The 27,313-nt window shown below is 33.7% G+C and overlaps 1 protein-coding gene across 1 annotated transcript in view; it reads right to left on the reverse strand.

Moving 5' to 3' along the window:
• Window positions 1-10,002: 10,002 nt before the first annotated feature.
• The window catches only part of LOC111156823 (chromosome unknown C8orf34 homolog), a 149,388-nt gene continuing 132,077 nt past the window's right edge, over window positions 10,003-27,313 (reverse strand). Inside the window, 2 exon segments of the mRNA XM_022517912.1 lie at window positions 10,003-10,186; window positions 18,879-19,051. Coding sequence (XP_022373620.1) covers window positions 10,003-10,186; window positions 18,879-19,051 — 357 coding nt within the window.

Genomic DNA, 27,313 nt, shown 5'->3' on the forward strand with positions numbered 1-27,313 from the left:
TGGTAACAAAAACAAAAACATATAAGAGAAAATCAAATATAAATTCCTAGGTTTTGATACTATTTTTAAAAAGTTTTAGTATTAAAATTGCTGAAAATAATTTCAGTCAAATTATTAGGAAAAAAATTGAATATTATAATATTCTCTTCTAATGGGGATATTATCTTTCAATGGAAGAAAAGGCCAAGATTCTTTCTGACACACAGGAAAATATAGGCTCATGTGGCATTCTCTTATGAGAAAGTTGCCTGTGATTTTTTTTTTAGGGTAAGGGAAAGAATTAGAAGTAGGACTTAAATATCAAGTGGAGAGTACCTGTTGAGATAATTTCTAAATATGTGGAACATATCTATATGAGACATTTATGATAAAAGACTAAACTTAAACCCCCAAGGCCAAAGTCCTAGGATCTTCTTTCTCACATGTATTAAACCATATGTACTAGAGGGAGATAGGAAAGGAATTGGTATATAAATAATATGAAGTACAGTAACAAATCCTTTTCCTAGCTCTAATCCTTTATCAGATGCACTGAATACCTCATATGAATTATTTATTAATCTTCACAAAACCCTATAAGTATTGCTAAAGTTCCTATTTTTCTGATGATGTATCTATCTGATATTAGAAAGAAAAAAGTTAGCATTCTCAAAACACAGAATTAGTAAGAGGCAATGGTGAAACTTGGAACTAAGTTTGCCTGAATACAAAGCTCATACAAAGCTCATGTATGCTGTTATTTCTAATATCATGCTATACTATCTTTCACAAAATTAATCTCATTAGATTAATGTTTGTTTTACCAAATTTATAATACTCTTCATTAAACTCCTGGAATAGATATTACTCAAACAAATGTTGGTAATTAAAAAAGCAAATATGACAGCGTTTAAAAGATGAAAAGCAGCTGACTTACTAAGCTGCTTTCTGACAATTCCTGAAAAACTAAATTTTAAAGAAACTAAAATTTTACATGAAATTTTACATTTATACTCTGTAAATTCATTCTATATTAATATTAGGCATTGAATCTCTTTTGTAGAAAGAAACTAAAATGTTGAAAAGTAAAATAAAATCACTAAATTTAATTTACCTTCATTAGAACAGTGTCATATTTTTTTCCCATTGTGTTCCTTAGTACCCTTCTATTTAAAAGTTTTAGAGCAACTTAAAAAAAGATTTTCATGATTATTAAGAGTATTTTCTGAAATTACACATTATAAGACTATTAAAAAAAGAAAATCACAATACTTTCATTCCAAAAGAAATTCCTATATAGAACCATTTAAATATTTCAGATTTTGAAAAATGTATCTTTAAAATACATTTTAAAAAGTGATTTTTTAGATATTTGCCTCATCATCAACTCTGAGAAAGCCAAAAAACCATTTTTTAAGTAATATTTTACACTAAAATGTGTAAGACAAATACTTGTGCTTTTCAAAAAGGTATTTTAAAATACCTTTAAAAATCTTTAACGAAACTTTACAAAAACTGTTGCTTTCAGATATTGAAAATAATTGACAAGTTCTATAACCCCTCTATTAATGCATATTCAATATTATAACCTCAATAATTTTAGTTTTCTATTTAGAGATGATTAAATATCAGTAATACTGTAACATGTAGAAATCTAAACAGATTACTGCTGTTACACAAGAAGTTTTAAACATTCAGAAGAACAGTTTTAATACCTTTTTAATGCCTATCTTTTTAATGTCAATGCTAAGTTAATAACACTCTGTTGCATATTTTCAAACAAGCAAAAAATACAATAAAATAGTGATTTGGCACTACTTTCAAATGGCTCTTACATAGAGTACAAAATTAATTTAAATTCAAACTGTGAAAATCAATACCACAGCTAAACAAATCATCTTGAAGTATAACATCACCATTTTATTATGTACTTGAAATGTGAAAGTTTATTTCAAAAGCAACAAAACCTAATAATATTTAACACTGATTTTCAAATTGTTTGTGATTTGATTATACAATGAATTAATGTAAACCCAGAAAAGTATGCTGTATCAATATTTTCATACTTGTTAATATAACTGAAGAGTCTTTAAAGCTTGTAGATTTTTCAACACTTTTATGGTTTTATCTACACAAAAGCATGTAAATATCTGGTACAAATTTCTAGTTCTTACATATCTTGTCTTTTTCTCTCCCTCTATTCAGCTCCCAGCTCACTTATGCTAGTGGATACTCTTGTGCATGCACAAAACATTTTTTTTTCTTTTCCTCCTAGAAATTACACACTTATATGGAAGAAAATTAAAGACAGTGGAGTAATTTGCTCTGTATCTTTAACCAAACCATATCAATGTTTGCCCTTTCTTAAATATCCATGTTAAAAATTAAAAAAGTAATGCATTATATTGATATGTTAATTATTTTGGTTTGCAAATACATTTGTAGCTTTACCTCCTTTCTATTCAAGACTTTGATTGTATTATCTTGTGGGAAACATCAATTTTTACTGTTAGCTGGTATTTCCAAAGCTACACGAAGCTATTTTTTCCCTGGTTATAGCCAGACAAAATGTATATGGGGTTGGAGGATATAAATTTACTTGCAAGGAAAGTTCCATCTATAAATTCTAGGTTTTTTTCCCAAATATTCCTATTATGACAAAAAGAAAATAATTATTATTTATAATATAAATAGGACAGAGAACACCCCATTTTTATTCCTCAACATCCCTATGTGATAGGAAGATTGAAATTTTTACCAGCATTTTATAATTAGGTACTTGTAGCTCAGATGACAAAACTAGCAGAAGGTAGCATGAGGGCTGGAGCTGGTCTTAAGAGTTTTTTAGTTCAGTGCTCTAGACATAGACCAATAATCATATCACAATGTGGCTCACACCTTTGCAAGATACTCAATGAAAAGCTATGACCTAAATATGGAAAAGCATATTAACTTATATTACTGTTATATGTCAAACAATCTGTAACTTATTTCAAAGAGAGAAATATGTATTAAACAAATTACAAATATACTAAAACAGCTATCTGTGAAATAAAGGAATTTTCATAGAGGTCTACAGTGGAGAAGAAGGACAATCGTCAATAATATATCTATGGGTTTAGATCTTATTTTCAAACTCTTAACTTTATTCTGTTATGTTGATCTACTTTTACCACTAGAAAAAATTTAAAAAAAATATTTCTTATTAAATGCTATAAAAGTTTATCAGGTAGGATGACATATGTTTTTGGTGACATGCGAGTTTATATTACTTAAAAGCCAATCTCTACATGTAAATGCCAGTTATCATTTGGGAATGTTCCAATACTTTGTTGAAAAGAAACACAAATGAGGAATGAAGAGAATGAATAACAAATGCAATTCCAAACACAAAATGAGTACTTCTAGAAGACTGTGAAGGGGTCTATCAGTCATATCTAACAAAAGCAAAGTCAGAATCCCAGATAAAGTTTAGAATAGTAATATGATAAAATAGAATCTCAATGAAACCATGTCCACAGGTCTATGCTAGAATCATTTCATAACTTAAGTAATTTTTGTACTCTAGCAGTTCATCTTTCAAGTGGTCCTATAAAATATAATATTGGGAGGGAAGACAGAAATAATTAGTAATACAAATTACAGTAACCAAAGCTTCTTAGCAAGACTTGTCCGTGTCTTACAGGAAATATTTCAAAAGAGCTTGGTTAACTCAGAAACCTGTATTCCAGGCTCTTTTTATTATAAAAATCACACTTCCTACAATTTTATTCTCCTTGCTTCACGATATATTAGATCAAACAACAAAAAAATGTTTCTCATTGTATGCTGTACAGATCACCTGCAACAGAATTTCTTAAAGAACAGGAGGAAGGGCATTCCTGTTGGAAAATGGTGATTCATGGGATGTATTCAAATCTAATAAACCAAAAATTAGGGATAGAGGGGACTGGAATTTTTATTTAAAATAAGTTTCTTAAGCAAATGAAATTTTTAGAATCATCCCTGAATAGTTAATATTTCATGAAACATGTTCTTAATTGTGCAAATTTGAACTCCCAGGAAGGTGCAGAGTCACTTTGTAAGTAGAGAAACTGATACACCTATGAATGAATTAATAAATGGACTAACTGGGAATTGAAGCGAAAATCTATAAATTGCTGGTTCTATACAGATGCCAATGTTCACTAGATGCAACATTCTCTCAAAGCCCAAACAGATCAAGTAATTAGAAAAATAAAAGATGTAATATTCTAGTGCTGTATATTAATATGAATTAGTACAGCTCACAAAGCAGGTGCATGATATGTGTTAAATGAAAAAATGTGTCTGGGTGGATTTTCTCAAATGTTGTCACTGTAGTCCAGAGAGACAAACACAGTGCTATTCAACTCCACTTAGAAGACACTTCAGCCTGAACTTACTTGGCCTTTGTGCAGACATTGATGGCTCTATAGCAAGCTGAAGTTAGAATTCAAAAATATAGGACCATATCCAATAGCAGGACCATTTCACAGAACTTCTATTACAAATATCACACAGCTCAACAACAGTTAATACTTATTACTTAGCATGTGAAAGATATTTTCATACATCTGTGTGAAGTCCTAGTTTTTCAAGTATATTAATTCATTTAGTGAACATTTAAAAATATATGTGCAGATTTTTTATAATATTTGGGTAACTGTGGTCATCAACTGCCAGTTTAATTACTGGGATTTCTGAAAGTATCTTGTATTTTAAAAAAAGAGCTACTTAGCTTGAGGTGATCTGGGTGTTATTTTATTCGGTATGTTCTAGATTTCACTGACTTCCATGGTCCTTAAATTCGCTATGCCTTAACACCCCACAAATTTGGAATATTTTAACCTCTAATATGTACTCATTGTACAAATTACTCATATGTACTCATTAATATGTACTTAATATGTATCATATTAAGTTATTTTTGTACTATGCTGAATGAATTTCTAAGCAGTATTTAAAGCAACATTACAGATAATATTAAAGGATCCATAAATTTAATTTTGGGAAGTCCTTGACTTTTTAAAAGAAGCTTTTCTACAAAGAATCTTTATTTTAAAGTGGTAATTTTTCTATTGTCCTGGTATTTCCAATGATCAATACTCAAAGAAAACAAAATTTACATGTTCTTTAGACTGGTTCACATACTTAATATCACTAGAATATAAGTATATAGATAGGTAGGTAGGTAGGTAGTTTTTTTTTTAACATTTAGGGTCCTCTTCCCTCTTTTTCTAACATCATTGAATGATAGTATCTATTTTTCACTAATTGAAATACATGTTTTTATTCTGTAAATATGGGTTCTTTCTGTTTTAAGAAGCCTTCAGCTGGGGGAAAAAAAGAAAAGAAAAGGAAGTGAACATTTAATTTATAAAGACTGGTCACAATGCAAAAGAATTTGCCATAAGACTGCCTTAATGCAATGAGTTTCTCTTGAAACTTGTTTATGTTATATATAATCTGGTAATATATTGGGGTTTTAGAAATTTAGAAATCACTGTTCTGCAAAGAATAGCAGTATAACTATTCATAATTACTATATTTAAAACAAATAAAATAAATTTGCAATTACCTTGTCTGCTTTTGGTAATACAATGTTAGTTTTAATTTTTATATGATTATTTAATTTTATTTATACAATTATACTTTCCAAGACCAGAAAATATAAATCATGACTAATGTTGTTTTCTTTTTTAAGCATCTCTGGAATGTGATTTTTAGATATTTGCCTCATCATCAAGCCAAAAAACATTTTTTAAGTAATATCTTACACTAAAATGTGTAAGACAAATACTTGTGCTTTTCAAAAAATTCTGATATTTTCAAGGGAGTATAAGTTATATAGAAAATAATAAAACACATAATTGCAATTAGTATTTCACCAAAAAATAAAATAAAAATGCATGTAATGAAAATGAGCTTACATTTACAAGCTCAAATATCTATTAAATTAGTGAAGTTCCTCAAATTTTCTATGAAAGTTAAGGAAGTAAAAGATATGGATAAGCTTTTTATAAATCCCTTGCTGTACCACTGTAATTTGTCTTTCTACTTTTTTTTTTTTTTTAAGATTCTATTTATTTATCAGAGTGAGCACAGGCAGACAGAGTGGCAGGCAGAGGCAGATGGAGAAGCAGGCTCCCGCTGAGCATGGAGCCCATTGTGGGACTCGATCCAAGGACGCTGGGATCATGACCTGAGCCAAAGGCAGCGGCTTAACCAACTGAGCCATCCAGGCGTCCCTGTCTTTCTACTTTTGAAAAATTATTGATATTAATAACTTTTAAAAATACACAAATTTAATCACTGTGATCATTGTATTTCTAGAATAGTTACTAAAATATTAGAGAGTATCTTATGTTTGAAGATAAAAACTAATTACTTTGAGGTGAGCTGGCAGATACTATATTCATGTCTTCTGTAATTAGAGCACCAATTTCAGTGGTGCTTAAAATTGTTATATCTTAAAATTCCAGAAATTTGGATATTTTGTTCTCTGTTATATATTAATTCCACATTTTTGTGCTCAGAATTTAAAAGTTATATTTAAAGCAATCTTACAGTAAATATTTAATCTACTTTAAAAATTATAGATGCTGTATGTTCTATATTTTCACATGCCCAATGCACTTGAAATAGAAATCCAAAACCATACAATTAAACAACTCTGAAGAATTAAATCTTAACCAGTATGTATTATTAATGCTAGATCCTTTAATAAAAAAAATAAGGTAAGAAGTTTTACTTACTTCTACTTATTCAACTAAAAGACTTATTTTCCTCCTTCAACCAATTTACTGAAGAACAATCCTTTGTTACATTAACATTAATAATTATACTTCTCATTTATTTATCACTTCACAAAGAATACAGACTACCATTGGACATAATAAATTTTTCAGCCAGTTATACCTGATATAGACACTGAAAACACATATAAGTTATAGCAAACTTATTCTATACAACGTTGCAGATTTGCAAAAGATGTCTCTCATCTTTTACAATGGTTCTACGTACTAAAATTTGACTTCAAATAAATTTTCAGGAACTTAGGATTTATATTTTCCTCAAATATGTACAATCATGTATGTTTCTCTGGGACCAGGCTTCAAAAAACATGGACTTAAAATTCTTTAATAATAAACAATATGATTGAAATCTAATATTGAAAGAGCTGGAAAAGTAGACATTAGTTTCTAAATTGATTTGGCAATATAACATCAGTTGATTAGTTAGGGATTGAAATCTACTAAAATATTAATAGAGACATAGATGGCTACTAATGATGTCAGGTCTTAAAATTGAATAACTTAATAATCATTTTATTTTATATCCATACTCATCCATATTAATCATTCATTCATTACTATATCCTGACTAAAAAAGTTTTAACTTCTATATTAACTGAAATTTTTCACATAAATCTGTTTGATTTCATGTAAGAGATTAATCATCATCTTAGCTAAAAGCATATGTAAAATTTTAAATCATGAATTTATATATACTACTTTTGAAGAAAACTGAGCCTATATTTTAAATATTTATTTTCTAAATAATTGAATGGATAGGAATACTTGGGTCTTAAAGACATATATTTCACATCCAAATACCATTTTACATAATTAGTGAACTTCTAGGCAAAACAGTTTTTTGGGTACAATTTTCTTCTATATGACCTTTGTTCACTGAGACAACTAGGCAACAGGTTGCATATGGCATTATTTTAGAGGATAGCCCAGTGGACTTGGAACATTCCATGTCATGGCAGAGCAATCTCATGATCTAGGGACCAGCATTAGTATACTACTGCTGCCTATGCTGAGATAATGTGGAGTTACATGGAGAAAGTCCAAATTTTCGAATATTTCTCATTCTTAAATTTGCTCAGACCACAGATTAAAATGTCTAAATGAAAAAAAAAAATCCAAAAAACAAACAAACAAAAAAACCTGAGGACCAGCTATTAACTGTCCAAATTAAATAGTCTCCAAAACCTGTCTGGTCTTCAACTTGGGAGACTAGAAACTTTGGAGGAGCTGAGATCTGGAGGGTACCAGCACTGAGTGACACTTGGGTTTCTGTAAAGGACTCCTCAGTATCACTGAAGTTTATGATTTCCCGCACTCTGTCGAGATACTCCTGAGGCTATCAGGAAATCCAAAGTGATTTGGAGCATGCCTGGATTTCTTCAAAGATTATCTTTGCAAGTTAAGTATAATTACCTTCCTGGGGATATCAACTGACCAAGAGCTGTCATGTAAAGGAAGGGAGAGAGAGAACACTATCGGCACAACCCAGTGTCGATGTACCAAAAAGCCAACATTGATGTTATATGGACAACCTCTTGGCCCTTCCATTGACAGTCACAGTTTAAGTCTTACCCCCTTTACTGTTACTGACCAAAGCAAAGGAACAATTTACAGGCACAGTTACAGAGCACAATAGCAAAAGAGTCCATTCTTAAAAAGTGCAAACCTACAAGGGTAATGACCACACTCTGCCTGCTGAAACTCCATCTACTTGTCCTCCACCACTGCAATTGGTTTCTCTATGAAACATTCCCTGGTCCCCATCCCCTACCTCCACATTAGGTGTTATCCCTACATTAAACTGTGTGCTTAATCAAATTAGCACCTGTAGCAAAAACTACTATGTATTTACATTTTTATTTCAAACACTAGAAATGTAAAGTTCCTGTAAACAGGATCTACGATTATTTTATTTTTTATGTCCCTAGGATTGAGCTCAGTGTTTAGCACAAGGTAAGTGCTTAGTAAACATTGGCTGAGTTGAAGCTGAATGAGGATACCACAACATCAGGCACATCTCCCACATTAATGATTTGGAGGTGAAGAGATGAGATTCCTTAAAACAAAACAAAACAAAACAAAAAACAAAACAAAAAACACCCAGACTTCGTTGTTCTTTACAAAAAAAAAAAAAAAAAAAAAAGATGAACCTCAGGAAGTGAAATGCCGTTGACAGTCTCCTCAATGCTGGAATGAATGCAGTATTAAAACATCAGGAAACATCAGTGACCTTGCCATCACTGAGTAAATAACATCTTTGTAGGTCTATGCAAGGAGACCTATACCATTTTTTATCATGATAATATTTTACTTCCATAAACACTTATAACCCAGGAAGCTGGTTTAGGAAAAAAAAGTTTAAATGTCTATATATTTCTGGGCCTCCTTATTCTATGTTAAACTTATTTGCAGCTCTCAAATGATTACATTATTTATTTTCTGGGACTCCTTATTCTATGTTAAACTTATTTGCAGCTTTCATATGATTACATTATTTATTCCCTTTAGTACATGATTACAAAGTATTTAGAAATTGTTTTAATGACTTAGAATAAAAGGAAAGTTGAATTTTAAAAAAGTACTACCCAAAGATTTATGGTTAAATTAAAAAAACATATTTACTTCACTTAAGATATAAAGGGTTCCCTACATATACAACACTAATAAGGTTTTTCATGAAAGTAACAAGCCTATGAAAACACTGAAATCTTGCAAACTCTCCTCTAACTTATGGAAGACATAAAACACTAATTTACTAACTGCTGCTCTAAATTTTACTGTACTTTTCTAAAACATCCTTGAAACAATAGGGGAACATCTTGGGGTGAGGGCTGGAATACGTATTTTGGTTATATTTTATAGACAAAAGATGTGATCAAGACAATCATAATCAGAGAATAAAGCAGACAGACTTGAATTTTTATCACAATTGCACATGGAATAAAGGCTGAGTAAGGAGTCAGAAGGTAAAGTGCTGCATATACAAAGCACAAAATACAGTCTAATAAATACTTCACATGCTTAGGTGATTTCAACTTAGTTCTTACATGCAACTTTGTGAAAGGCTAATGTATAAAGTATATGATAAATGATTTCTTTCCCCTAAGACAAAACTACTCAAAAACTTTAAAATCTCTTAATCACTACACATTTTTACAATGCCAGAGAAGAAGAAAAAGAGAAATTATTAATTTTTAAAATTACCCAGCAATTCCATTGCATCATCTTCATTATCAATATCTTCTTCTGTTACAGATGGGGTAGGGCTGTGGAGAGACTCAAAAGAATCTTGAGAGAGCATTGCTGCCAGAAGTTTCTTATGTTGCTGTTGCTGCTGTTTTAATCCTTTAGTCTTGGGCTCCACCTTTAAGCTGAAGAAATATTTAAATGTTAGTTTTCAATGATGACAACTCTATTAATTAGCTCTGATAAATAAAATAATCTACAACCAAATTTTCATTTGATTAATTTCACTATGTGAAATTATAGTCATATTAGTAATATCTTCCCTAAGGATAAGGGAAATACAGACGGTCTTCTTTCCTAGACATCCTTTGGTACCTCATTAACTATCTCACAAGTGAATATAGGTAAGAAATATGGCAAACTGAAACTCTGCCCCACTTAAGGGAGGAGGTGCTAATCAGCTCCTACCAATTGTCACCAAGTCATAATGAAAGCCCACTGTTAAAGAATTTTTCTGATTTTTTTAAAGAGGAGGCAGAAAATCCAGATTTTTATATGAAATCCTTGACATACAAACAAATGTAATGGGATAACTATTTTAACATACTATGACAAGATTATGTTTTCAAAAGTTTATTTATTTGAGAGAAAGAGAGTGAGACAGAACACAAGCAGGGTGGAGGGGCAGAGGGAGAAGGAGAAGTAGACTTCCTGCTTAGCAGGGAGCCAAATGTCGGGGTTTATCCCAGGACACCAAGATCATGACTTGAGTCAGAGGCAGACACTTAACCAACTGAGCCACCTAGGCACCACAGACAAGATTATTTTAAATGAAAACTTTAATTTCTTTTTTTTTTTAAGATTTATTTATTTATTTGAGAGAGAGAGAGAGAGCACGAGTAGGGGGAGAGGCAGAGAGAGAATCCTCAAGCACATTCCCCGCTGAGCACAGAGCATGACACGGGGCTCCGTCCAGGACTCAAAGATCATGACCTGAGCTGAAATCAAGAGCCTGCCATTTAACAACTGAGCCACCCACACAACAAAAAATTTTAATTTCTATGATTAAAGTAAATTTCCTCATTGTCCTATCATGCTGCCTAGATCTTGGGGTAGGATGAGGTAAAAGAAAGGATGGATCCAGAACTGGCAATTAAACGTTTTTCAGTTTCTTCCAGTCTAGAGAGTCCTTGCAAATTTGGAAGAGTTTCTTTGTGATAAAGCTGGGATCCTTTGGGTAAATGTTGCCTTTCATGGTTCCTTCTCCTCCAACTTCTCAAGACAGTGTTTGACCAGACAACTTACAAGTCCAAATAACAAACACATAGAGTTTCAAAAACTGTCTCTAAGTTCTTCTCTTCTCTGTAATTCAATTTCTTTTCCTGTTATTGTCCAAAGAAAGGAAATGCCAAATGTCACCCCCTAAAAGAAAAACACATGATATGTAGAGGAAGTCTTCCCCAAGCAGGATGGAAAGATAACACTTTCTAAAGGTAAAGACCCATAAGGCAAATAGGTTAAATGCATTGTCCCCACTACCTCCAGGCCAAAATGCTGAGGAAGCTTGACAAAAAACAAAAATAAAGAACTAACCAGGTAATTTCAGGGCACAGATCAGAACATTTCAAGCTGTCTTAATAGAAGTACCAGGTTCAACACTGTCGAAGTAGAGAATGGAAAGAGCAAAATGACATTGCATGTCACCAGTGGGCAAAGATCAATCAGCCCCACCTCCCTGGTTCACCTCCAAATTAGGGTGACTATGTTAGAGAAGGTCAGGGGAAATAGGGATGGAGAAAAAGCTTTTATTTTTCCACACTAATGCTGGTCAATAAATGTAGAAGAAATGACAGATTCAGAAAACCACCATTTTGCAACCACCAACACAGTTTAACTCTTCAGGCTAGAATCATCAATGGATACTAACGTTTGTTGCTGAAAGATTGTTGGGGGAGGTTGACTGTCAAAATCTTAAGATGTTTTCAACAGTTCACTAACGTTTTTAATTTATTTTTTTTGCTTTGAAGTAATTACAGATTTATATGTAGTTCTAAGAAATGATAAAGAAAGATCCTATGCACTCTTTCTTTACACTGTTTCCATCAATAACATTATCTTATAAAACTAGAGTACAATATTATAACCAGGATCCTGACAATGGTATGATTTTCCAATCTCATTCAGATTTCCCATTTTAACTGTACTCATTTGTATATGTATGCCTGTGTGTATTTAGTTCTAGATAACTTTTGTACTTGTTTAGGTTTGTGTATCATATACCGACCATCAGAATCAAGATACAGACCATTTCAAACACCACAAGACTCTTCTAACCACTCCTGCTTTCCTCTATATGCCTTCTTCCCTGTCTCTAATCCTTGGCAACCACTAGTCCATTCTCCATTCTTTTAATTTTATCATTTCAAGAATAATGTAGGAGCACCTTGGTAACTCAGTCATTAAGCATCTGCCTTCAGCTCAGGTCATGGTCCCAGGATCATGAGATCGAGCCCCACATCAGGCTCCCTGCTCAGTGGGAAGCCTGCTACTCCCTCTCCCACTGCCTCTGCTTATGTTCTCTCTCTTGCTGTGTCTCTCTCCATCAAATAAATAAGTAAAATCTTAAAAATAAGAATATTATATAAATATAAATGGGATCATACAAGTTTAAGACTGGCTTTTTTCAGGCAATTTAAATCCTTGGAGATTCATTCATGCTGTTACATGTAACAATAGTCCATTCCTTTTCTTTCCTATGTAGTATCCCATGGCATGGATATACTTCAGTTTATCTAACCATTCAAATTTAAAGGACTCTTGGATTAAGGTTTTTGGCTATTATGATGGACTTGCTATGAACATTTATACACATGCTTTTGTGTGAACTAAGTTTTCATTTATTTGAGAAAAGTGCCCAAGAGTACAACTGTTGGGTCATATGGTATTTGCATGGCTAGTTTTATATAAAAATCCCAGACTGTGTTCCAGAGTGACTATGACAATTATAGTCCTCTAAGGGTCATCAGTTGAACATGAAGATTGAGGAGAAGTACTGGAGGTTTGTGGAGACAAGAAAAGGCATGCAATCATCATTAAGGAGCACGGACATGTGAAGAGACTAGGTGAATGCAGAGTGTCTTCAGGCAGGATCAATGACTTCTTGGTGGTCATGAATTCACAATGATACCAGTCAGTGTAGCCAAGTGTTCTCCACAGGAAGAAGTCTATGCCAGTTCAGCCACAGAACAGACAAAGAGTTAGATTTAAGTAAGGTAGTTTTACCACACAAGGAAAACAAAGGACAAAAGAGGTAAGGGAACCAGGATATATTCAATAAGTAGATCAAAATAATGAGCCAAAAATAAAAACTCCCACAACTCCCTTTTCCTGAGGGAAATTGGAAGGGGAGGTGAACCATGAGAGACTATGGACTCTGAAAAAGAACCTGAGGATTTTGAAGGGGCGGGGGGTCGGAGGTTGGGGGAACCAGGTGGTGGGTATTAGGGAGGGCACAGATTGCATGGAGCACTGGGGGGCGGTGTGCAAAAACAATGAATACTGTTACGCTGAAAAGAAATAAAAAATTTAAAAAGAAAAAATAAATAAAATAAAAGAACAAACTATTTGTGACAGCAAAAAAAATAAAAACTACATGAGTGGCAAGAAAAACTCGGTAGAACCAGTGTATTTGGGTCCTAGTTAAAGCTAGGTACCAGAGGGAATGAACTAGAAAGACAGAAGGTGTAGTCAAAGAGTGAAATACATAGAAATTGACACTAGAGTTTGCAGTTAATAATAATGAGGCCTAGATATAACAGAGGGAATAGGTGAAGTAGGGTGGAATTCAAGATCAGTAGTGAATAGTAGGCAAGGGAAGAAGATGCTAGGTGTGGGGAAGAATCATTAATGTGGTTATTAACTTCATCAAGATAGGAAGGGTACAGGGAAAAATGACAGTTGAGCCAGATGCTTGCATATTTAGGAAAAAGGGAATGACCTGGGAATTGACAAATTATTGCTACAAGAAGTGGTGGAAGACTGCTATGGATAAAACACGAAATTCACAACAAGATACTTTTTTAGGGGGAAAGGAGACAGTAAGGTCTACAAGCAGGAAAGGGGAGCAAGGATGACACCTTCCTCTATTCCAGCTCCATAACCTATAGATTGTAGAAGTGAAAACTACAACATTAGAGAGAAAATAGCACCCTGCCTCAGGGAAGCAAGGCTCTTACTGCAGACAAGTGGTGAGTGGGATGGGGAGAGGTTAGGTGCCTTATGAGAAAGAAAAGCAGTTAATACTTCAATGTAGTAATTATACAATCTAGGGCGTCATTTTACTTTGGTTCAAAAAGATAAATTCTAAACCAGATCAGATGGAAAAGGATGGTTTAATGTGGTCACTCCTCTCCCTCAGCTTATCTCTCCAGGTAGCACCTTCCTTCCCCTCCTGATGGCCTACATTCTGACCATTGCTTCTCTCCTCTTGACCCCACTCTTCCCTGGATATCTGGCCCTGCTGTATTTTGTTTCACATTCTTGTTTCTGAATATAGGTTGGTAAGTATTAGTTTTATCTGATCCCAGGTGCATTCTTTGGTGGAAAACTGGATTTCTCCTCTCTTAACCCATCTCCTATGCTTGTTTAGTTCACCACTGCAGCCTAGCAGGTAGAATCTGTGCCCTTCCTTTCAATTTTAGTTGGAAATTAAAGGACTCTCCTTGCAGTAAGGCCCAGGTTGTTGAAGGGAGAGTGTAAAGAGTTTCTTTGAATCTAGGATGTTCTTTTTCATACTTGTCTCACCTAGTATCTAGCACAAATTCACTTTTTCTTTCTGAACCCTATTTTTTAAACACACTAAATAAAGTAAGAATTAATTTAAGAATATGTATATGAGTCTTCAAACTTGACAGATATGAAAATTGAGGGAAAATATATTAGTAGTGAAAAAGAAAAAGGGAAACTATGTAGATTGGAATATTGAAGATAAGGAAGAAATGGTATATTATAGATGCATAACTCCTATTCAAAAGCCAACAATGAGCAAGATAATTTCATAAAGGTTGCAGTAAGTGTTTCCCTGAATTTCATTAAAATACATGGTTTGGTCTTGAAGATAGTGTTAGGCCATGAGTCCTAGACAGTAAGTTCAAAATGTTGCTGGTCTCGTAAGAAACCACCTATGAGTCTGTAAGTCTATAGGTAACTAGCAATGTTTTCATAAAATAACTTGAATTAGGATATGTATTTCCTAAAGAAATAAATGAATAAATGAGAAAGAACAAATTTTGAACATATCAAAATGACCTCATCAACCTTCTGAAATAAATGCATGAATTAGTTACATACTTTTTGGCTTTAAAAAAGAAATGTGTGAGTCATAAGGTACATTCTTTGCATGTTTTAGATATTTTTAAGGCCTCTGTTTTTTTTATTCCTTTGATGGATTAATTTCTGATTAATCAATTTTCTCTCTCCTTAAAATTTACAAGTTAGAATACCCCTAAAATACTAAGCTTAATTCAGTCTCTGAAATGTATTACATATTTTCTACCATGTCCACAATAGCCAAAATCTGACGATATTAAGGTTCTTTGTTTGTGGACTTCTTACGTAAAATAGTGCCCTTTATTAATTTTCTTCCTTTTTATTCTGGTTTATTTTCCATCTTGCCACTAATCACTACTTGAATTTATGGTATATATTTGCATATTTACTTGTTTATTATTTGTCTATTCCTGCCAATTGAGGAAGCTCTAAAAAAAGGGGAACATTTCTAGGCTCTGTTAACAGATACATGAGAAGCAATTAGGAGCTTTAATGAAAAGAAACACTGCTTAGTGGAAAGTGATTTTAGCTTTTATTTTAATGTTTAATACATATTTCTAAATTATAAGATTTTCTACTCGTTTTATGGCATATTTACCATCTAATAACAATGCTCACTGAACAAATAAAGCCAGTTCACCAGATCTATAATATTTATTGATATTATTCTTGCTTTAATAAAGTGGTTAAGCTCAGAGGAGCTTCATCAGGCTTTCAAGGCTTGATAAGCCTATTTACAAATTCACATTAGAATTTAGCTAGTAATTTTAGGAAATCCATTACCCATCTTTGGAAACTTTAATTAAGATGGCTTAAAATAGAAAAATACGGCTTCAAACAGAATTATATAGATCTATTACACTCATTTTTTTATTTACATTTACATTATCAATGTATGATTATTTTTAATATCTCTAAATGTGCAATAAACACATAGATTTCCCATTCCCACTAAATGACTAGATAAGCCATTGCAATTCATGCCAATTGATAGTATTAGAAAGCCTTCAATCATTCCCCAATGTATTCACCTCTCTCTTTTATAAATCCCCGTTCTTTTTCTTGCTTAGATCCTTTAATTTCTTTCTTAAACTTACTTAATAGAACCTTATGGAAAATCTAAGAATATGTTGGGGAAATGCCCATGTGCACAGAACCTTGTCCACATAATTTAATTTCAAGAGATCCACAGATCTCTTGGGTCCAACCAGAGACTACAGAGTGGTCAGGGACCCCATGTCAATCACTCTTGTCATATCCTATTAGTTTCTCTATATTGCCCTCATAACTGCTTTCTTTTTAACCAGCACTTAACCCTTCAGGTGACAGCTTTGTGTTCTAAAGTTGCTGACCCTCTTTATACAATGTTCCATATGCAGGACCTAAGGAGAAAAGTTGGCTCTGTACTAAAGATGGAGTGTTGTTAATAACAGCCATTCAAATAAGACTCGAGCATTTAACAACATTGTGATAGGAAAGGGCAAAAAGTTAGGACAGACTATAAACAACCCTTCTTATAAATAAGCTTTATTTAGCAGATGTCTACTCACAGCCTTCTATGTACCTCCTTCACTCATGTAACAAATGTCTATTGGTAATGACAATGTCCAGGCCCAGTAGGGGAGAGAAAAATGGAAGAAGTCACCTTGAAAATTAATTCTCCTTCTGAAGCCTGGAATACCACTTAGGCTGTTAATGTTTAAGACTGTTATACTACAAGTTCATTACTATTTAAAGGCAAAAGATAATGCTCGAGTTATAACCTCTAAAGTCATTGAAAAATTTCTCCCAATCCATTTTTATTCATCCAAATCAAATCTATTGCTATGTGAGTTCCTGATATAAATTCGGAATCCTGTTTGGTATTAGAAGATGGGAGAGATACAGTTTCTAACCCATAGTTTATTGCTACTCTTTAAACTAAGTTCAGGTATGCACACATTCTTTCTGTTTTGATGGGGCATCGGGGTGGGATTTCACCTGTCTTCATTTCATAGAGAATACCTCAATTCATGATTTAAAGATAGAGAACAGTAACACTAAGAAAAAGTTTTCATAACAAATACGTGAGAGAGATCTTCATAGGTTGAGTTTTCTGGGAGAGGGATTTGACTTACACTGAAGGAAATATTCCCCTTTATTGGGTATTCAGGAGGGAATCAGAGATCACTGAAGTCAGGAAGAAAATAGAAGCACTAACATTTGCAATAAATAGTTCCAATTATTATTATGACTAAATGAAAGCAAAATGAAAGTTGACATTTCTCTACTTTACATTAAAGATCTGGCAATGACTAAAGATAAAGGTCTAGTGGGTTTCATAAGTCTGGTATTAAAAATAAAATTACCCTCATTGACAGGTGAAATTGATCTGGCATTTCACAAAAGAAGGTAAATGGATTTTTTAAAATGGTTTTCTTCTCCTTACACAGGACACTTCAACTATTTAAATAATTTAAAAGTTATTTCTCATGGAAATAGAATCAATTTTCTATATGCCTGAAGCACATTAATGAGTATTCTGAATTTCCTTCCTTCTAGCCAAGTGATAAGTCAAAGTAAAAAAACCCCTGAAAGCTATTACATTGTAGAAAATACAATTTTCTCCTTGAGAAAGAATAGTTACTGGTTGCTGCTAAATTTAATATAGGAAATACAAAGTTACTGTGGCTATGCTATGCATAGGAAAAACTTTTCCGTAGTGGTCAGCTAGTAGCACCCAATGAAAGTTGTGGCGCTCTCACATTCAATTCACGAGCATTTAAATCTATTTTCTCAGGCTTGTGTAAGCCATGCTTCCATATGCTTTTTCACTCCAACTTCTTGTGGAAGTTTTCATTTTGGGATTTTACTCACTGCAGGTGGTATTACAAAACAAGAAAAAGGTTGTCCTGAATATACTTTTTTCTAATAAATATGATCTGGACATTTCAAAACTGCTTCACTTCTATCAACATCTCCTACCACTGTTTTGAGCATCATAAGACTGAGTAAGTGAAATATGGGCTTTCAAATTCACAAATCATAATTAAATACAGAATATGAAAAGAATAATGTTCAATCATAGTTACCAACTCTAAATATAAATGGTTCTAAACCAAGGTTTTCTCTCATATTCTCCATTAACTCTGCTTCATGTAGTCTATAATACATTTAATAGTTTTCTTCTTGTTGATCAGCTACATCTCTCTGGTAAATGAGAAGCCCTTCATCTCCAATTCTTAACAGTCAGCCACTCCCTGCCCAGCATTATAGTGGGTCTTGAATGAAGCCTATGTCTTTGAAATTATTTCTCTATTTGGTTTTAGTAGCAAAGAGATGGTGATTTTCTTAGATAAAAAGAAAAAATTAAGACCAAAATCTAAAAGCAAATCTGCAAAATTTTAATTTTAAAACAGAGAAATTAATTTTCAACTTATGTGGAACCCAACATAATTTCCTATATAAAATTGTTAAGTTCTTTCATCAAAATCACATCCTTGGATTTAGGTCCCCATTTGCTTTTAACAACCAACAATACTCAGAATCTAAGAAGGCATTTCATCTCACCTTCCTGCAGGGCTAGAGCTATTATCTTCATTTTCCCACTGTTCATTTTTACTTCTTGGAACTGGGGGCTGGAGCATTTCAGCAGCCAGTGGGTCAGGATCATTCTCTTCTCGACCAATCCATTCTCCAATCACACGGGGTCTCAGAAGAGAAGAATTAAATGCCACTGTTTCCTGAGAAGGAGAAAAGAATGTACTTGACTCAGATGAGTTATTCTTATTAATGGGACAACAGGGAAATAATTTTGTCTAGAGTTTTGACTGCCTCTGCCAATCAAAATTTTCCTTTTTTCTTTCTGAATTGACTCAAATCCATTTCTATTAGGTGACTTACTCTATGTAATTTGTGCTGACTCCTGAAGGTCACTGTGACAAAGGATCCAGGAGTGAAATCTTAGATTTGGATTTGGAAGGCTGCGTGTGTATTCTCAAGAAGGAGGATCTGAGACTAGCATTCATGACAGAAGGAAAAGTGTATGGTAAGGCTCTCACACTGGAAGAGCTCAGAGTTGCTGGGAAATGGTAAATAATTTCTTAGGAGGAAACTGGTGTGAGGTCAGGGAATAAAGTCAAGAAACGATGGTGGAAGGATGGATTGCCTCTGATTGTGGAACAGTCTGAACTTGTAGGGATCCAGTAGAGATTGGAAGCAGGGCAGTATCAGTGACAGGCATGGTGTGCTAATTCAAAAAATGTTAAAGTGACCTCTTTTCATAGATTTTCATATGATGTGGGTCTTAAAGTGATACTTAAACTACTTAAATCATTTAATAATTTGAAAGGTACTAGAATACTGAATTGTGTAATTGCTAGATATATCTCAGTAAGTGGGAAAAAAGGTTAAAAGCAATGTCTACTCTATGATCTTAGTTTTGTTTTAAAAATTCATAGTGGGGGTGGCTGGGTGGCTCAGTGGGTTAAAGCCTCTGCCTTCAGCTCAGGTCATGATCCCAGAGTCCTGGGATCGAGCCCCACCTCGGGCTCTCTGCTCAGCGGGGAGCCTGCTTCCCCTCCTCTCTCTCTGCCTGCCTCTCTGCCTACTTGTGATCTCTCTCAAATAAATAAATAAATTTTTTTAATTAAAAAAAATAAAAATTCATATGGGTATATATCAATATTTTGTGCTGGTGTCAGCCTCTCAATAACCAATGTTGTGGTTCTCATGATTGCAAGATGCCCTTCAGCAATAGCCATCAGGAGACTTTGAAAAATTAAAAGTTTATTGTTTAGGGACACCAGGGTGGCTCAGTTGGTTAAACAACTGCCTTTGGCTAAGGTCATGATCCCAGAGTCCCGGGATCGAGTCCTGCATTGGGCTCCCAGCTCCACAGGAGTCTGCTTCTCCCTCTGACTTTCTCCGCTCTCATGCTCTCTATCACTCTCTCTCTCTCAAATAAATAAATAAAATCTTCTAAAAAAAAGTTTATTGTTTATAAGACCTAAAGTATACAGCACACCTAGGGGTAACACAGTGAAATCACAGGTAGAGAGAGAGTGAAAGAGAGAGCACTAGCAATCACAATGCTGGGGTTCTGCTTTTATTGGAGTTGAGGGTGGAAGCCTAGGGTTTAGTGGGCTCACTCTTTAAAATTTAAAAAATAAGTCAATTTTTTAAATGGTCAGTTTAAAAAATAAGATTGGGAATTAAAAGCTTGGGGAGAGAAAAAACAAGTGGCCCAAATCGCCAGTAATTGAAATCAAACAAGATCTCTAAAACAAAAAGCTTCAGCCAGGGGAGGTGGCTGGGACCTTTATCTAGTCTACTGTGGCTAACAGTATGTTTATTGGAAATAGCCATCTTTGAAGTAGACACTTTGACAATCAAGGCTTAAGTGGGGCACTCAGATTACAAAAAGGAAAAAGACAAAACCAATTGTTAGAGTTTAACTACACTAATTACTCATTTATTAATTTTCTCATATTTATTAAGACCCACTGTGTGGCAGATACTGCTTTATTTGTTGGGAAAAACAACAGTAAAACCATAATTTGGTGGTTTTATCTGAACAGAGACTACAGGTAGTTTTAGTTTCTTCTTTTTGTGTTTCTATGTCTCTGGAAACTTATGATAAATATATACTTGTCTTATAATATGAAAAAATGCATTTTAAAAATAACCTGATGTGAGAAACATAGGCTTGACTTAAATTATGTTTCCTTGCAGTTTTTAGTATTATGAGAGTTCTGAATAATTTCTTAAAAATTCAGACCTGGTCTTCTGAGTCTTTACAATTCTCCAAAATATTATATAAATACAACACAATGCATATATGACATAACAATAAGTACAATATAATATTAATTAGTATACAAATATAATACCAAAGGCAACATGTGAAATATGATTAGGATATATTTGATGAATTTATCCAAGTGATAACAAGGGACAGAAAATAGTTGGATATCTTAATACTGACTTCCTAGCCCACATGAAAATGTACCAGATACATTTTGGTAATCGGTGCTTGTATAACAGCAAATAATCTGAATTCTTTCTGTATTTATGTCCCCATAGTCAGGAAATCAAAGCACTATAACGGTTTTCTGCTGTGAAATCATGCAATCAAATTATTTTCTTGAAATTACTGGAAAGACACATTCACCTATCACAATTTAATATCATTTGAAGTATAACAATTAAAATTAACAGCAATAGTGTTAGATTTTAAACCTGTATTTGTTTTTAAAAGCAAACTGAAATAAAGGCATGTTTTAGAATATAAAAAAATTATAAACATATTTATAGCCTCAGGATTAATTTTGGCCTGCATCTGAAGTGTTACTTATTTTGTGAATTTCACTTTCTCCAAATGTAAAACAGTGATGATGGGAATTATAAACCTACTGTATCAAATGAGTTCATAGGCAGCACAGTTAAACCACAGAATTCTGTATATTTGCTAGATACAATTATTTAAGGATGTGGACTATATCAAAACCACTTCTACATGTGTGATATATCTGGGGGGAAAATGGTAAACAGAAGCGCAAGAATGGGCAAGTTGGGTAAAAATAAATCCTTGGTTGTCGATATGGGCAGAGTAATAGAACAGACACTTGATGGGACAAATTTTCAACCTCTGAAGTTTTATTTTATAGACAGAATATTTAAAAAGTTAGATTATTAGTTCAATTTATTAATCTCATTTATGTAATAAAGCAGAATTTGGCTTGGAGATTTGTCCTATTATAGACTCAACAAATAAGAATGAGGACAAAGAGACTGACCACTGTAACAACAGGAAGGAGCGGGTTTGGACACTGTAAATGGAAAATGCGAAATCGAATTTAGAGTTGATCAAATGTTGAGAGCTGAAGAGAATCAGAAATAACTCCCTTGTTGTTTACCGGGAAATTAAACAAAATGATAGATGCCACTGCTGTTGGAAAGTGGAGCACGGAGAGGATAAATCGTTTGATATGCAGCCCGTTTAACACTAGCTGGCAGCAGAAATTTCAGTGAGAAATAGCTGATGAACAAAACAATACAAAGCTGCAAACAGGGTCAAAGGAGTTAGGAAATTAGTATTTTACAGGTCAAAAAATGGGACCCTACTTTTTCTATTTTTCAGAATGATTAAAGCTATCTATGCCTTTTTGAAAATGTTATAGCTATAGAAATTACTGAATATAATATAGTTACCTGAAATAGATTAAAATAGCAAATATTTCCTTGGATATATTGCTTACATTTGATTAAGCCAAGTAAACATAAATTTTTATGAAAGGATTTCAATGAAGAAAACAGTTCTTAACACTATACACAATGCGTCACAAATGTCAGTACATAGCAAAAGAAATTTTAAAATGCCCATCAAAAGCAAGGAAAATATTTCTTGAAAATATTCTAAGTACATGGTAAACAAATAATTTAAAGTGTCAATGCTAAACATGTAAATCCTAATTATTCTTTAAAAATATATAAACACATATTCCTTTGCCCTCTTAAGGCTAGAGTCTCTAGAGGTTGAGATTCTTAAGCAAATATGCTTAATTTAATAAGAATAGCATTTCTGGTAAAAAATTCAACCAAAGATCACAGATTAGCTTAGTATTTTTGATCAGCAGAAAGCTATCCTATTAAAAGCAGTTACAGTAAACAGGCCTACTCTCTCCAAGCAGCCTACTCCTACTCTCCTACTGGCTAACTCACAGTGAATTCAACTGCTCTGACCACCTTATCACATTTGATTATATTCTGCCTTTTTTTTTTTAACTCCACTATAAGTAACATACAGTGTTATATTAGTTCCAGGTGCATAATATAGTGATTCAACAATTCTACATATTACTCAGTGCTCATCATAAGTACACTTTAACCCCCTTCAACTATTTTGCCCATCCTCCCACTCCTCTGGTGGCCACCAATTTGTTTTCTATATTTAAGTCTATTTTTTTCTTTATTTGGTTTGTTTCTTAAATTCTACATGAGTGAAAACAAATGGTACTTGTCTTTCTCTGACTGACTTATTTCACTTGGCATCATATCCCCTAGATCCACCCATGTTTTTGCAAATGGCAAGATTTTGTTATTTTTTATGCCTAATATTACATTGTATATATGTATATATACACTACATCTTATCTATCCATTCCTCTATTGATGGACCCTTGGGTTGTTTTCATATTTTTGCCATTATAAATAATGTTACAGTAAACATAGGGATGCATATATCTTTTCAAATTAGTGTTTTTGTATTCTTTGGATAAACACCCTGTAGTGGAATTACTAGGTCATATGGTAATTCTATTTTGAATCTTTTGAAGAACCTTCATACTGTTTTCCACAGTGGCGGCACCAGTTTGCATTCTCACCAACAGTACACGAGTGTTCCTTTTTTCCACATCTGCACCTCTTGTTGTCTCTTGCATTTTTAATTTCAGCCATTCTGACAGGCATGAGGTGATATCATTGTGGTTTTCACTTACATTTCCTTGATGATGAGTGATGTTGAGCAACTTTTCACGTTTCTTTTGGCCATCTGATGTCGTCGTCTTCTTCTTTTTTTTAAGATTTTATTTATTTAAGAGAGAGATAGTGAGAGAGAGCATGAGAGGGGAGAAGGTCAGAGGGGGAAACAGACTCCCTGTGGAGCTGGGCATCCGATGCAGGACTCGATCCTGGGACTCCGGGATCATGACTTGAGCTGAAGGCAGTTACCTAACCAACTGAGCCACCCAGGCAGCCATGATCTGATGTTGTTTTTAAAGAAATGTTTACTCCCATCTTTGGCTCATTTTTAACTGGATTATCTGTTTTTTTGGTGTTGGGTTGCATACGTCTTCATATATTTTAGATACTAATCCCTTATCCAATTATGTCATTTACAAATATCTTCTATTCAGTAGGCTCTCTTCTAGTTTTGATGACTGTTTCCTTTGCTGTGCAGAAGCTTTTTTATTTTGATGTAGTCAGGTAGTCTATTTTTGCTTTTGTTTCCCTTCCCTCAGGAGACATATCTAGAAAAATGTTGCTACAGACAATGTCAGAGACATTACCACCTACGCTGTGTTCTAGGATTTCTATGATTTCAGATCTCACTTTTAGGTCCTTAATCCATTTGAGTTTATTTTTGTGTGTAGTATAACAAAGTGCACCAGTTTCATTCTTTTGCAAGTTGCGGCTGTCCAGTTTTCCCAAGACCATTTTTTTTAAAAAGAATTTATTTATTTATTTGACAGAAAGAAAGAGAGCACAAGCATGGGGAGTGGCAGAGGGAGAGGGAGAAACAGGTTCTCCACTGAGCAGGGAGCCTGACTTGGGGCTCCCTAGACCCTGGGATCATGACCCGAGCTGAACGCAGATGCTTAACTGACTGAGCCACCCAGGTGCCCCCCAACACCATTTTTTAAAAGGATTTTTTCTCATTTAATATTCTTGTCTCCTTCATCAAAGATCCATTGACCATATAGTAGTAGGCTTATTTCTGGGCTCTCTATGCTGTTCTAATGATCTATGTGCCTATTTTGTGCCATTTCTATACTGTTCTGATTATTAGAGCATTGTAGTATATCTTGAAATTGGAGATTGTAATACCTCCAGTTTTGTTAATCTTTTTCAAGACTGCTTTGGCTATTTGGATTCTTTTGTGGAACCATGAAAATTTTAGGATTATGTTATAGTTCTATGAAAAATGCCATTTATATTTTGATAGGGACTGCATTAAATCTATAGATTACTTTAGGTAGTATGAACATTTTAACAGTACTTGTTCTTGCAATCTATGAGCATAGACTATCTTTCCATTTGTTTGTGTCATCTTCATTTACTTTCATCAATGTTTTATAGTTTACAGAGTACAGTTCTTTCACCTCCTTGGTTAAGCTTATTCCTAGGTCTGGAATGACTCCCAGTAGCTCCCCTGCTCTGGAGAAGTCTCCTAAATGTCTCTGCCCCTCCACCACAAGTTCTGAGATTAGCAAGTAAATCTCAGGTATTTTCCAAACTGTTACTGCTTCTATACTGTATCTCAGTAGGGCCGTTTGTCTCTTAGAGTGGGTCTCAGATTTTTATCACACTCTGTCTCTCCCAGAATCAAGCCCACTGATTTTTTAAGTTCCACATGTTGAGTTCCACTGACTCTAAGAACTCTTAAGTCAAGCCCCTCTGGTTTCTAAAGCCAAATGTTATGAGTATTATCTTCCCAGTGCAGGTCCCTCATGTGCATGGCACCTAGTATGGGCTCTGCTCCTTCCTCCTCCCCATGCCTATGTCGTCTCTCCCCACCATAGACAGTCTTAGGGGTTAACTCGTTTCCACCCCTGTCTCCACCCTTCCTACCACTTTGAATGTGGTCTCTTCTCTAAGTCCAACTGTGAAGAGTCTGTTTTTCAGTTCTTGGGTTATTTCTGCATTATTTACAGTGATGTGGGTGTTATCTATGTGTATCTGTGGGATGAGCTATGCCAGGATCCTCCTACTCTGACATCTTCCCCAGAAGTCTTCTCTTCTTAATAAGTCAAGATGTTTATGGAAACCTGAGATCACATCTTAAATGCCTGTTTCCTCCATAATAGCTAGCATAATTACGATTTCACAAATAAGCATAAAACTTGTGTAAATGAATTAAGAATAATTCCTATAATGAAAACCAATGCAAATATGGTAAGTTATGAAGTATCTTTATGTCTTACTAAAAATCATATAAATGATTCATGGACAACATTGATTAATACATTTTTAAGGCATATCAGAAGAAAGTCTACAAGATGTGATCTATTTAAAATCATTAAATATTTCTTACAAACACTTAGAGTAAATTATTTTAATCCTACCAGTTTAAAAATGGAAAATTATGGAACATGTAATCACACATTAAATATTTAATATAAAATTTCATTAAATGTTCAATTTAATAATCATTATTAAAGTAATCCACACATTGAGCTTGCATTAGAGTTTAAAGAAATTAATGTAAGCAGATTAAAAGCTTTTTTCCTACTGCCCCCCCTTCTACTTCTATTTTTTTTCCAGCTTTGAGATATAATTAACATATATGATGTAAGTTTATACTGTATACCATAATGATTTTACATATATATAATGCAAAATGATTAATAAGGTTAGGTAACATATTCATCACTTCACATGATCACCATTTTGTGTGTGTGCGTGTGGTGAGAACTTTTAAGATCCACTTTCTTAGCAACCTTCAAGTATACAAAATATAGTGTTGTAAACCTTAGTCACCACACTATGCATTAGATTGTTCATCTCATAATTGGAAGACCACATTTGAACACTTGCACCCATTTCCTCCACACTCTCACCTCTGGCAAACACCACTCTACTCTCTCTTACTATAGGTTAGGTTTGTTTAGATTTCACAAATTAGTGAGATCATATAATATTTGTCTTTCTCTGGCTTATTTCACTTAGCATAATGCCCTCAAGTTTCATCTACATTGTCACAATAACAATGGCAGAATTTCCTTCCTTTTATGGCTGAATAATATTCTACTATATTACATATATGATTATATGTATGTAAATAATCTCTCTTTATTCATCTATCAACAGGCACTTAGATTGTTTTCATGTTTTGGCTATTGTAAATAATACTGCAGTAAACATGGAAGTTCAGATATTCCTTTGAGAAAGTGATTTCATTTCCTTTAGATATATACTCAGAAGTGGGATTGTTGAATCAGTTTTATGTTTTTTTGAAGCACCCACATGCTGCTTTCCAAAGTAGCTAAATGTATTTGCATTACCACCAACAGTATACAAGAGTCTCCTCTTCTCCACATTCTTGCCAACACTTGCTATCTCCTGTCTTTTTGATAAGAGACATTGTATCAGGCATGAGGTGATACTTCCTTATGGTTTTGATTTGCATTTCCCTGACAAGTAATGACGGTGAGCACCTTTTCATGTACTTGGCCCTTTATCTATCTTCTTTGGAAAAATGTTCAGGTCTTGCGCCTAATTTTGAA

The sequence above is a fragment of the Enhydra lutris genome, unplaced genomic scaffold (genome assembly GCF_002288905.1).
Source record: "Enhydra lutris kenyoni isolate GAN:26980312 unplaced genomic scaffold, ASM228890v2 scaffoldscaffold49, whole genome shotgun sequence".
Classification (NCBI taxonomy): Eukaryota; Metazoa; Chordata; class Mammalia; order Carnivora; family Mustelidae; genus Enhydra; species Enhydra lutris.